Genomic DNA, 13,886 nt, shown 5'->3' with positions numbered 1-13,886 from the left:
TTTCTAACAGTTCGGCAATGGTTCTCTCTTATCTGGCTATTTTAATTCAATTTGTTGACAAAATGGTATCAATTGCGTCAGACAACCCTGAAGACAGAAGTGGAAAACTACTTTTGATGATGATATTCTGCAATCAGATTGCTATCCTTGCAATGATGGTTGCATTTGTGACGGGAACTTGCACAGTGTTAAGCCACTTACCTGGACTCGCTCTTCCTATTTGTGTTCTTGGTTGCATCTTCTTCTTTTTGACTTTCTATGTGATCTACAAGTTACTGAAATTGGTGAGAGGAGATTATCAGCGAGGACGATGATATATACGTGAGTAAAAGATTGAAGATAATCCTGGCCCGTTTTAGACCTCGGACACTTCAATGTTACGAGACATTATTTGAAGTGAAGATAGAGGTTTGTTGTGTAATTTGAATCATTTGAAAAACACATATGCTCTGTTTTTGCTTCTTTTTGCCAAATTTGATATCGAGAATTCTTTTAAGATAGAACTGCCTAGTTTAGGAACATCTAACTATAACACGCGACTATTTTGTTGAGGCTTTTCAACACCTCAATTTCCCCCTAATCTAAAAGTTATTGCCAGTGATACTTTTCAGCTTCTGGAAGTGCTGCGCGAGTTGATTTGTGCGGCGGGGTTGGCGAGATATCTTAGTTCAGCGATCGCCTGTTGTCTTCAACTGTCAATGTTACACTGTAAGTTTCTTGCTCCTGATCAGAAATTTAATCATTTATTCACAGGCTCGTATTTCACAAGTATTGGCATTTGAGGCTCCTATCAACCAGCAAAATCATAAAACAAAAATGGGGAACAATCCAATTCCAAATAAAATCTTCCTTGATAACAAACCAGTAATTCCTTTTACAAGTGTACCTCGATTTTGAGCATAAAACAAAATTGACAAAATTGTAATATTGAACTAACATGTTACAGATGTTGCTCAGCGATAAAAACATTACTGAACAACTTAAGCAGAAAATGTAAAACTATCAGAAGCACTACAAAGCCAATTTCTGACCTAATCATGCAACAAGAAGCTCCTTCAACGATCACGGCCAATCTTAATTTATCTTTGACGGTGTGGTGGTAGCATCAGTAGTAGGATTAGTATCGTAATACATATCAGCGGACGAAGTATCTATATCATTCAGGCCTAACTCTTCATTTTGTGCCCAAGTTCTCTCGTACTCCTCAACTACATTCACAATAAGAAACGATGGTCTCAGTAAAATATAATTACAACAAAAAGATACCAGTATCTCTGTGCAACTAAAATGCACAAAATGAAAAAAAATCAGAGGCTACATAGCAATTGCTACAAATATTATAAAGCAGTGACCACATCCCACAAGCTTTCAAAAAAAGTTACATTCCATGGTGCCCACCCACTCATACGAGGATATGGGAAAAACAGGATACCGACAACAAATGTCTGGTTTATTTTTATTTGTCTTAAAAAAAAACTTCACAAAGCCCACTCCACCTAGTGAATTCTGTTCATTACACTGAGCAGAATCGAACTCACTAACACACACCAGCCAAAAGTTAATGAAACCACCCACCGTTATCAATTGGCAACCCCAGAAAACAAATGTACATATGTTTTTAATAATGTACAGTCTCTGCTCAGACCAACCACAATTTCCAGGTTAACCGAACAATAAACAAGTGTAAGGAACGAAAGAGGCATGAAGGTAGGAGAAAGAAGCATACAGAATAGCTGATGATCATCTTCAATGGCCTCGGTAACTGGTGATACAAATGATCGTGCCAACCCATCATCAAGGATTAATGTCCAAGGCTCCTCCACATTCAGAAGCTGTTGACAAGGAGCACATATGTTAAGACAAAAAGGGAGGGGAAATATATATAAAGCAACTACTGCACTCATCATTTCTGGTGTGTGACAATGATCTAAGGCAAAACAAAAACAAGTGCCTACTGCCGCATCTGATACACCACACGAAATCATAGAACAAGTGCATGGGGTAAACTGTAATCATAGAACAGCAATTACAACAATTCACCTTGTGCAGCCTTTCACTGAATTCTTGCCACTTGGTTTTTGTCCATGGATCAGAACTATCGCCACCACAGCTGAATCCCTGTACACAGTCAAGATCTGCAACAAGATGACACATTCAACAAGATGTAATAGTAAGTACAGGCGAGAGTCGAGACTACTGGTTTGAAAAACATTATCTATTTAAGACTCTACAATTGCAGATTTTATCCATCTAGATGCTAAAATTTCCGATAAGTCAAGAGCTTTGGTCCCTCGTTTGATGATAGTATAACAGTTCTCATCATGTGCACCTCCATGTCCCAAGAAAACGACTGCAGATAACTTAATCCTTAAACCGTTTTCATAAACGCAATCAATTAAAAACTAGAAGGCAAACGCAGTTGGTGCCAAAACTGACCCATAAAATAAATAAACAAATCAAATAAAGGAACCATATTAAAGTTTCATGTCGAAGTAGAAACAGAAAGGCAAATGCAGGTTGGTGACTTACCAAAAAAAAAAAAAAAAATGCAGGTTGGTGCTAAAACTGAACCACAAACTAAATAAACAAATCAAATGAAGGCACCAAATTAACATTTCATGTCGAAGTAGAAACAGAAACACAGCAATGAGAAGGAAGAGTTACGAATTACTTACTTTCACAAATTTTTGTTATCAATCCTTCGATTGTTGTCACAAGTCCACCTAATGTGCCACACCCCAACTCCAAGTCAAGTTCTGGCACAGATACGCTTGCATGATCCGACTGATAAAGGCCACACGAACGAGTTTAAAAAAATCGGCCTAAAACTACGTCTGAAGGAACACATGACACCTCTCAGTCAAGAGAGCAAAACAACATTCGTAATTAAGCATTGATACGAATCCATAACATGATATTAAGTTCTCATCCACACCTACCTGTACAAGTAATTAGTCCTTAAGACATCTAATTAGAACAAAATGATAAATTCAAATCCAATGATATCAACAAAAATCCTACAAACTACAAAGACATATTGTAGTAGAAAACAGTTCTCCAAAATAAATAAGCTTTCTCAGCACCAAGAAGTGCCTAATCCCTCCCGCGATAATATTGCCACATTGGGTTTCTATGGATTAGCAACAAATCAAGATTAAAAAAGTGCAACAGAAGTTCTTATTCGTGCACCAAAATTTATATTGGTTAATGCTGCAACATATCCAAAGTAGGTTAATGACACCGGGTAGTCACATACATGACCATCTAACTCGAACTTGAGATGATAACATCGAAGGGAAGATGTCTGTTGAAGCATGACATCATTGACATGGACTCTGTTCTAGCTCCATACAGAAAAAGGTTCTGGCATCAAAAACGTAATGAGATATGGCTAGAAGTCCAAGTTTGAAACAAGGAATAAAACTATTTTTCTTCATCTCTAAACAATTCTATCTCTAAAGGTATCATCTGCTTGTACTATTATCCTTGTAGTTTAACCGGAGTTGTAGAACATGTAGTATTAAAGTTGATTAAGCATCGAGCAAAACAACTTTAACAACAGCTGTGTTTAAGTCTAACATAATCATGGTAGGAGCTGAGTTGCTAACATGCAAAACTTAGAAGATAAATTCATAATAACAATTAAAAGCATTTATCAACTCAAACAGGTATATCTTAACCACACAAGTTTTAGATTTTTTTTAAGGTTGATATTGTGTATAAAGCAATCAAGAAGATAGAGATAACCCATACCTTTATCACATCACGGCTTAGGTCAGCCTGGTTCTTAACAAGAACTGTTATCTTCTTTCCTTTTTCAGGGACGTGGCCACCAGCTTTCAGCTGTTGCAAAATCGTGAAAACTAAATGATCAGAAAAGGCCAAAAGCAATGGTGAAATGAAAACCTATTTTAGAAACAGACCAACCTCAGAATTTCGGTAACCGCAACCGTCACAGGTTGATGCCATGATGATCACTTGTTGGAAGTATGGGATATCTGATCACGTTAAGGATCAACTGAAAGCAAATCGATACAAACAAGTATCCATTTTTGGTTTCATATAAGGAGTACCATGATCAATTTTAACTATAAGTTTCGAGTGAGATTCATAAAATGACACCATGAACTTGAAAACATTGATATTACTCCTGCACCTATCATTGCTTTAATGGAGTTTTGCGTGCCAGAAACTGGTCTATTAGATAGCTCCTAGCACAAAACACAGACTAGAACGAAATGCAAGCATACAATCTACTTTATTGATGAATCTCTCTTCTAAAATCTAGAGATTTAGCCTTTCGTAACTGACATGACTGGACATGATAGGAAAAAGAAGTTCCTTCTCTAAAGTGTCTGCCGCGAACAGGTAGCACTCTCCTCTAAAATTATCGTATATAGAAAAAAAAACAAATATTAACAAAACAAGAACAGAGAGAAAAGGATACTGAAGACAAACATTCGGGTTTCGCATGGGATAGCACAAGATCCGCAAGTCGATGGGAATGTCATTACCTATCCAAGAAAAGTGTGCAGCACTTAGCAAAGTACACGCAATCTAAGATTTGAAACAGCACCCCAATCGCATTTACCAATTTGACTTACCTCATCTGGTGTTGAATACCTAAATAAGGATGCAGCAAAATTCTCACTATTACCCTGAGCGATAGACCGTTGAAAGGCCACAGCTCCGACTGACCCATGTGGCACTTTTGTTGTTCCATTACTTTCTCCTTGTGATGCATTACTCCCGGTCTGACCTTCTGAAGATGGGTCAACAACAAAACCCAACATGGCTTGCTGCTCATCAGTCCTCTCATAGAACTTAAGGGTCAACGATGGGTCCACAGACGGAGCAAACCTAGAGCAATAAACAGATCCATAAACTTGGTATACACGCATACAAATCAGAGAACTAATACGATGAAAACTCACGATTGTAAAACCATATTGACTATCATCCACTATGACAAAACCAGACGATTACCAAGGCCTACGAAATTTGACAATTGACAATTTAAACCAGTAACCTTCACTATCAGTCATGAGTTAATGAGGCCTATTGTTTCACTATTCCTCCAAAACATAAGATTTGAGTCAATTAGAAAGCCTCAAGAATATTTGATTCTGAAAAATATCACAAGAAAATCAAGAAGATGAAACCAATACAAAAAACTATCAACTAGACCTAAAAAACAAGTCACACATACGAAATTTTAATGCTTTGACAAGTCAAACTCAGAACAGACAACTCATCAAAATGTTTAAAAAAAAAAAGAATATTAATGATAGAAAGAGCTGAAGTGACATTTCAACCAAAAGTGATATCTTACGGGTTCTCGATGAAGCTGTTTCCCGATGGATCGTCAAGAATGAAGGTGAAGGATGCATCTCCTTTTGCACAGGAATTCAATTTCATCAAAAAACGATCTAGAGCCTCAGCTGTCTCGGGATCCACTCTCTGAGAATTAAGAAACAAAAGATTAAGTAGCTGTCTAAATGAAGATATTAAGTTCCATTACAGGAATAATTTTTCTCGATTCAATGCACCTTTCGTTCATCTTGAAGGGCTTCCAATTCATTAACAGCTCGCAACAATACACCCTCAACCTGGAAGAATACCACAGATTAGCACACGGCAAAGTGGGGAAACTCTACACTAAACCATGGACAAAAAGCTCAACAAGAAAACTTTGCTTTATTTTGATGATAATCAGCCTAAAGAACTCTAAGTGCCTTAACTTGGATTACATAACCAGTTCCACAGTAAAAGGGAATTCTTCGCAAAACACCTTAGTGAGTCCACAAAAGGTATTTGTAGGAATCTTGCAGTATGAAACGCATCAAAAGGATTCCAGTCCATCAGAACCTAGAATGAAGAGTCTTCGAGAATATGTATCTAGTCTTAACGCAAACATATAAACAACTATAAACAACTAACTACACGAAACAGAACTATAAGACAGAATCTTTGTACAAGAGGTATTTCAATCACTTATTCGCTGGCATTCGTTGGACTATAGATTACTAACTTCCTTAGGTAATCATTTATATCTGCTAGAGATAATCGCTCTAGTTTCTTAGAATCAAAGTTGGTGTTGTGTCAGTAGCTGGCAACAGGGATTTATTGTTCTAGACATCGGAGCAGTTTCCACAAGAACATAAGAAAGATATTCGAATATCATAAATTGAGCTATGAAGCACTGTCAGAAGAAGAAAAAAAGCTGCAGCAAGCTTCCAGAGTACATAATTTTATCCAACCACATAAAATTGTCATCAAAAAAAAAACTACATATCAGGATAAAAAAGATCTACCGTTGACAATGTACCGCGTTGAGCTTCTGTTGGAATTTCAAAATCCAGTTCTGGTATCTGCAAATGAAAATAAGAAAACACAATAGTGTCGGGAGAATTGCATGGCAAAATAAAAAAACAGCTCTGAAACGTTGTGCCAAAAAAGAAGTATGAAAAAACAAAGCCATATCATTACTTTGGCTTAATCCTGGCTCATCTGTATGAAAGAAAAGGAAGCTTCGGATTTCTAAAGTGTTAATAGTGCTTTGCAAATGCCTCTGTAGAATCCTAAATATTGGTCTTTCTTAAGAGCTTCCAAGGTTCTATGTGTTTTTGTGCGGCTAGGACCAAGGTCTAAAATAGCGATAGCGTAAAGCGATGCGTTTTCTTAGTAGAGCGTAAAGCGCTTATAAAAGCGCTGCTCCACGAAATATAAATAAAGAAGAAATAAAGGTTGAAGAGGAGAAGATGATGAGACAGAAAAGCAGAGGAGGAAGAAGAAGGAACGGGAAATACTAGGAGAAGAAACGTTTTTATAGAATATTTTAGGTTTTTCTTTAGTTTAATCACTTGGACAGACTCTTGGGCCCGTAAACTGACTTAAATATTGGGCTTCAAAGCCTTTTTTTTCTTAATATACCAATGAAAACCTAGAGCGCACTTCAGAAAGCGTTTTAGGGTTGGGGCGCAAAAAACCGCGCCCTGATACGCGCCCCAAAACGCTTTTTAAAACCATGGCTAGGACAAGTTAGCCACCTCACTCTGTCGGTAGATAATTTAACATTATGCTTCAACCAAAACTACCTACTAGCACAATGAAAGTACAGGAAGGGCATTTAAGGTAGTAAATTGGTTAAGCAGCGCCTCCAGACTGGCTCATTCATGTACAAGAACACATTTTCCTATGCAGAGAAAACAGATCTCTGGTTCATAACTAGACTAGCGATATTATTTATTGGATTAGGTCAGCAAGCCATATTGTATTTCCTCGAGATTATAAGCCACATGTCAGGAACCAGATTTGAACTGGTGACACGAGGATATTCAGTCCTCTGCTCTACCAGCTGAGCTATCCTGACCATTCTTAAAGCATTAACCAAAAACAGACTGACGAACGGGAAAAAAACATGTTGCCTAGTAACAATCATGTTAAATCATCAGGAACTGATTTCACACGTCCCAGTTTTGGAAATTGGACCCCTACGTGTTACCATTTATGTTACCTATCCAAAGAGACTTACAGACTCTAATATGTATTGACCTGATGAGTTTATATACTATCTCGTAACTCACATGTTGCCTAAAAAGGTCGTCTAACGTGAAAGATAATTGCAAATCCCCAGGCAAACTAGTAGCAAGTGATTTAGAAATTCATAAACAAAGAAGATGCAAAAGAAATCTTACACCAAAAAACATTTCAGCAGCCATAAAGAAACTATTTTGTTACCTTGATGGTGGCCGAATCAGATTTTACCACCTGCCTGTTAAGCATCTGCATAAAGAAAGCAACCAATTATATTAACCGTCCATAAGAATCAAACCATACACAAAAACTGTAATGAAGCAACCTTCTGGTTAGCTATAAATTTCAGAGACAATATCCACTTTGGAATGAATGGGCAAGATTAACACAGATACAATATAATCCAGCTCCAGCAAGATCAAATATTTTTGTTTGAGGTGACATACCTTCTGATCACCCGCTGGGACCTTGAGACTGTAGGAACACCCTTTAGGTTGGAGCTGACCAGCAAACTGAACCTCATTGTTTCTAAAAGCATAGTTCAACAATCAAAAAACAAAATCCAAGTAAGTATTTACGCCCTTCAATATCAATACTACCAAAACCAGTAGTTAAAACAGCTTTGTATCTATAAACTAAATAATTTAGAGGACTACTTCTCGTGACAATGTGGGCATTCGAAGGCCATCAACACTACCTGAAATCAACATAGATAAGTTAATTGCACATAAAAATTGTTCTTAGCTAAGTCTATATCTTCAGTAAATCTTAAAAGTTTATTCCTTTTCTTCGACATACCTCTCGAAAGTTAGGAATCCGCGTTAACAGTATACTTGTCATACCCTGTTAAGAAATTAACACAGACAAACAAAAAAGAAAATCAATACCATGATTATGTCTAAAACCCTAATTACAAACAAAACTAAATAGCACTAACCAATGGAAAATTTTCCACCTTTATTGAAATTTCACAGAAAGTTTACACCTTTCTGATGTAATTTCATGAAACATTCAATTGAAACACATTCAAATTGGAAAAAGATAAAATTATCAATAATGATTTCTGAAAAAATCTTACATTCTCATGGCAACGCATACAAAGACTTTCAATCTGATGAAGTGGTGTTTGTGAATCATCTTCAGCAGAAACAGCTTCAACTGCAGATCTTACATCAGTTATAGGAATTGGATTATTACTTGAACTCATTCTTTATCTCTTTTTCTCTATGCAAATATGATTTCTTTCAGGGTTTTAAGAGGATTTAGAGTTTGAAATTCGAATTTGCAGATGAAAATTAGGTTTAGCAAATTAGGGTTTTTTGGTGGTGGTTTTTGTCTGTGTCCCTGAACTAGAAAACTCTCGAGAAAGGGGCGACAAGAAGACACTAGAGAACGAGGCAATGGGTTTTATTCGGGTTCGCTATTTCGAGCCTACGGCCCTAAAATAGTAATGCGGTTCTGTCGGGTGTCGGTTATGTTCGAATAATCGGGTTCTTAACGATTTGATGATGTTTGGATACATCTTGGGCGAAACATCATAAGTTTCTTTTTTTGTTTTTTTCCTTGAGAAACACTTTTTTTTGTTTTTTCCCCTGAGAAACACATATTAGCATTAACGACGCACAGAATTACAAACAATAGTTAAAATGGCTCTTCCTCTGTAAGAGTCCAAATCTATTCACACTTCACATATTCCTCTAGTCGGTTGATTATTTAACTGATGGTCCCATTATCCTCCATATTTAAAATCACGACCCTCGTTATATAATTCCCTAAATTAAATTAAGGGTAGAGATTGAAATGTGATATATACACTCGTTAAGGAGTGTGCACGAATTCGCACTCTCTTCGACTATCCAAAAAAGAGAGAAATGAGACCCAAATATCTTTGACGCAGTGTTTTTTACCCCGATGTGTAAGCTGGTCTGCTAGATTGTTTTTAACACGCTTTATATACACAACTTTAAAAGAATGACAACTAGAAATTAAATTCCTTTTTAGCCCAACGTGCAAGCTGGTTTGATGGATTGTTTTTAACACGCTTTATATACACAACTTTAAAAGAATGACAACTAGAAATTAAATTCCTTTTTATCCCAACGTGCAAGCTGGATTGTTTTTAACACACTTTATATACACGACTTTAAAAGAACGACAACTAGAAAGTAAATTCCGATAGTCTTCAAGAAGATCACTGCTTCTCCACCCAACATTTGTAATGTCTTATTCACAAAATCCACCAACTGGAGACAATAACAAAGATGACTTTACACAGATTCATCTTTTTAGTCCAAGAGATTGCCAAAATTAGAGCAGACGATTCAGTACCAACTGCATCTGGAATCAACCCAAATTCAAAACGAGTTCTTCTTATTCTGCCTGCAATATCACACCAAATAATACCCATTCCCATGTTAAAAATTTTGAAGGAACCATCTATGAGCGTAAGGTGCTCGCATCTGCTCTAAGAATTTTAACATCTCTATTCACTTTTTTAATCGATAAAAGGAGAGAAATATATAATCATTCTTCTAACATTAATAATAACTTTATTCAAATCTATAGTAATATTTTTGAAAGATTATTACATCACATCTTAACTTCCAAATGCACCACATAACAATAGCACCTATACTTGGCCAGTTAACACCAAAATGGGATAAGCCAAGGGTATTATCATGCAAGTAAAGAAATAACTCATCAATCCAATCCAGATCAGTAGTAAATAGATAGTAAACAGAAAACCCAAACCAAATATGAGATGCAATAGGACTTAACGAATAAATACATAACAAACTCTTCCTCATTATAGCATAAAAGACATTTTTCATCCACGTAAGGCTTATAGAACTTAAACAAGGAATTAACAGGCAGCATCTGAGCAAAGATTTTCCACATGAGGAACTTTACTTTCGGAAGGCGACTAATTGACCAAACTTTCCTCCAAAAACAAGCTTCTTCCAAACTACTATTCTCATTCATATAAATTTTGCAAGTTGATTTAATAGTAAATTCAGCATTTTAGTATTAGCCCACATTATTTTATCTCTTTGACTAAGGTTCAACCTAATTCTGATAACTTCTTATAGTGTAAACAAAATATATATACAATAAACTCACATTCCAACTGTTATTTTGCACATCGATAAGTTCACTATAGCATACATATATCACTATAATTAGGATAGCTAGAAAGCAAAGAGGAAGTAACAAAAGGTATCTAATTAGAGCTCCAGTTAGCATGTAAGGAAGATTGTTTCTTTTTCATTGGTGTATAGAATGCGCTCCTTTGCTCTTTCTTTTATACCTATATTTATGTACATCTATAGGAGTGAAAATTGTTGCCGCTAATAATCTAATAGGTATGTAATTGTCAACTATATTATTATCAAAAGAGGAAACAAGTTCTGTATACATGGATGTTTGTTATTTTTTTAAATTACTTTGAAAAATCTACTAAAACATATTTTGGTATTTGGAGTGAATGATGTGGAGAATCTTATATTTGATTGTTGGATTTAATTTGCGGAAGGATAGGAATCTCCATGATTAAGTTCTACTGTCGGGTATAAGATTTTCACCCGCGTACATTGAGCAATATATTGGTAAGGAACATATCTTATCTGACTATGAGGCCGAAAACCTTAGGGAGCTTTAATGATCATTGGAGAATCCGCAAGAGTCACCCTTGATACTCTGAAGGAATATGTCGTTCACTATTATTTCTGTTGTGAATATGTGCCGGATGATTGGTTGGTAGAACTTTATACTTTACATACAACTTATTATCTTATTATGTTTTATCAGTTTTCCGTATTTTATCGCTTTTTAGAAAAACCTGCATTGTCTTCAAATCATGTTAGTGATTACTTGAAAGTTAGTTGTTATTTCTACAAGACATCCCTTTTAGGGATGATGTGCTCACTTAATGCCCACTTTCAGTTTCAGAAGCAGAGATAGATTAAGGTGTCTACGTGGCGATGGTCGTTCAAGTTTTTGGAAACTTCGAGGAATTCAGTCCGCTAGTTGTTATTTTATTCCTTACGCCTCTTGAATCCCAGCAAGACCCTGCGCACTTGATTCCCTTAGCTGATCTCACCCATAACTAAGAGGTTCTACGACCCAAATTCGAAGAATTATAAACAAATTTGTCTCCCACATATATGTCTATCCTTTATTCTTTTTGTTCCGTTTTTTTATTCAAAGATCAAGGTGAACATGAACAATCTAGTAATCCGGTCTTATACTCCCGAAGAGAAGCCTAGAAATATTAGTCACCTTATAATAACTTATATATATGGTGATAGAAAAAGATATTGCGGAACAACAAAGTCTAAGACGAAGAACTTTGTGATTTCTTGCATCTACCTATCGGAGATAAATCTCGAGAAAACCTTAGAGAATATTAAACTCAATACAATCGAAAGTGTAATATCAGGATGCGCAACTACAAAATAAAATAGTTGGACATGGATTCACGAATCCCAAATGAAGTCTTCAAGTCGTTAACCCTAGAATGGTTTATCATAAGAACTGAAAACCTAAGTTAATGGATAATCGACTCTAGTTTGCAACTAGGACACACGGAAGTGTCGGGATTAGGTTTCCCAGATGCTAGAGTTCTCCCTTATATAAGCTTTCAAATCAGGTTTGCTTACAATCAAAGCTAAGATAGCTTAGTAGTAAAGAAATTGAGTTTCACCATTAGATGAACTCCTGATTTAAGATTCAAGCTAAGCCTTCTTCGAAATTAAGCAATTTATCTCCACCGTTAGATGGTCTTAGCTTGATACACACAAATGAAATATACCTATATTTAGATATGGGTAATCGTACCTAAACGTGTATAACAAATTAGCTCAATAACAGTTAACCGAAGTTAGCCATATGAACACTTTCAAATTAGACATATTCATCTAACACTTTAAGATCAAACATGATGATCAATCAATCATGATATATAATCAAATGAATCTAAATGCGTCTCAAGGGAGTTGTTCAAATGTTCACTGTTAATACCATAATTTGGTTTAGGTTCTACCCGCCCTAGTACACCATGTGACCTCAGTTTCTAGGAATAGTATGAGAGAGAGTTTCCCTTCCATTGTACTTTGTCCTTCCTTATATAGACTTTCCAAAATCCCCTTCCTTTTATGACATCCTGCCACATGTCCTAAACCTCTTTAATTACCTTTAATGTCATTCTTTCCTTAACATAACCTCTTCCTTTTTAGCTAACTCCTTACTTATCCCCTTTGTCAAGGGAGCCACTCCACTAGGCTTAGGCCTAGTCCCCAAGTCCCCACTCTTTATACTAGGATTTTCCTACTTACTCAGTGGTAACTCCAAACCCCTTAAGGGGAATTATTTTTCATGTATCAACATTAGTCCCCTGACTATTGGGTCAATTGTTAAATGACACGATAGTCATAGAATATCTTGAATTCCCTCTCTTCTCGTAGGAAGTTAGAGGAGGGTCCCCTTTCTGTTTATCGACTCCATGATCATGGGAGACGTTTGGCCTTTTCTCATCGTGCGAAGTTTCTTTCTTCTTTTCAATTATTGTAGGTTACCATTCCCTCTGCATAACCGCCACGTTCAGGCTTCAAGGATCCCTATATATATAGACCTGTTGGTTTGTTTTTCCTTTATCTTTCTTATTTTCCTTTTCTATTGAATATACACATATACTCGCCATGTCTAGTAGTTCTTCCAGTAGTTCATCTGAAGAATCCGATGAGTCTGAAGGAGCCACGAGCAGGGGTTCCGAGGATACCGAATACTCGGAGCAGGAAGAAATCCTCCTACCTTCTCCAGCGAATGGCAGGTCATATACGATTGCAGAGTTTACTAGCAGACCCAATCTGAAATGCGCGCTAAGGTTGAGGGAGCTCCGCGGAGGTAAACGTGTTTTTCCCCTTGATGATATCTTGGTTTCTCATTTTTTTTAAACCCTCTTGTATTAACATACCTTCTGCCCCCGGATGGATCATGCGACCCGAATCGGAGAACATGGACACTTTTGCACTTAAAACATTGTCGCGGATGGCTATTTACCGTGGCGATTACAATCTTCCTATCATCGATATTCGCTCCAAGTAAAAAAACCCATCCGATATGGCCGCACTGGGAATTTTACATACGCTCCAAACCTAGTCACACATCCGCCCTTCATAGAGCAGGTACTGATGAAGCTATAAATTCATCTCTCAAGCGGGAAGTGAAAAGGAGAAAGCGCGACATAACACGTCTCTTTCTGTCGTTGGGATCCTCCTGTTCATACCCTTCTTATGGCGTAGGGGGAAGAAACCATTGTTCTGGAGGATGTAGTCACCCTTACATGGTTGCCT

At 36.7% G+C, this 13,886-nt stretch overlaps 1 protein-coding gene and 1 non-coding gene across 3 annotated transcripts; both read right to left on the bottom strand.

Moving 5' to 3' along the window:
- Positions 1–832: 832 nt before the first annotated feature.
- LOC113284598 (zinc finger protein ZPR1-like) lies at positions 833–8,926 on the bottom strand. 2 transcript variants are annotated; one of them, XM_026534094.1, is made up of 16 exons: positions 8,615–8,926; positions 8,335–8,379; positions 8,193–8,233; positions 7,983–8,064; positions 7,741–7,785; positions 6,315–6,371; positions 5,550–5,609; positions 5,333–5,460; positions 4,605–4,860; positions 4,448–4,514; positions 3,928–3,998; positions 3,754–3,843; positions 2,676–2,784; positions 2,041–2,135; positions 1,727–1,832; positions 833–1,208 (listed from the first exon to the last, which is right to left on the bottom strand). In XM_026534094.1, exons 1-16 carry the CDS (start codon positions 8,741–8,743, stop codon positions 1,075–1,077), a joined length of 1,515 nt encoding a protein of 504 aa, XP_026389879.1. In that variant the 5' UTR covers positions 8,744–8,926; the 3' UTR covers positions 833–1,074. The 2 variants fall into 2 exon arrangements, with proteins under 2 accessions (XP_026389879.1, XP_026389880.1); XM_026534095.1 differs by lacking the exon at positions 8,193–8,233.
- Positions 7,300–7,372, bottom strand: TRNAF-GAA. The gene has a single exon. It is a non-coding gene; the product is annotated as a tRNA-Phe (tRNA).
- Positions 8,927–13,886: the final 4,960 nt, after the last annotated feature.

The sequence above is a fragment of the Papaver somniferum genome, chromosome 5 (assembly GCF_003573695.1).
Source record: "Papaver somniferum cultivar HN1 chromosome 5, ASM357369v1, whole genome shotgun sequence".
Taxonomy (NCBI): Eukaryota; Viridiplantae; Streptophyta; class Magnoliopsida; order Ranunculales; family Papaveraceae; genus Papaver; species Papaver somniferum.
Note: the sequence above shows the minus strand (reverse complement) of the source record. Positions and strands in the feature narration are given on the sequence as shown.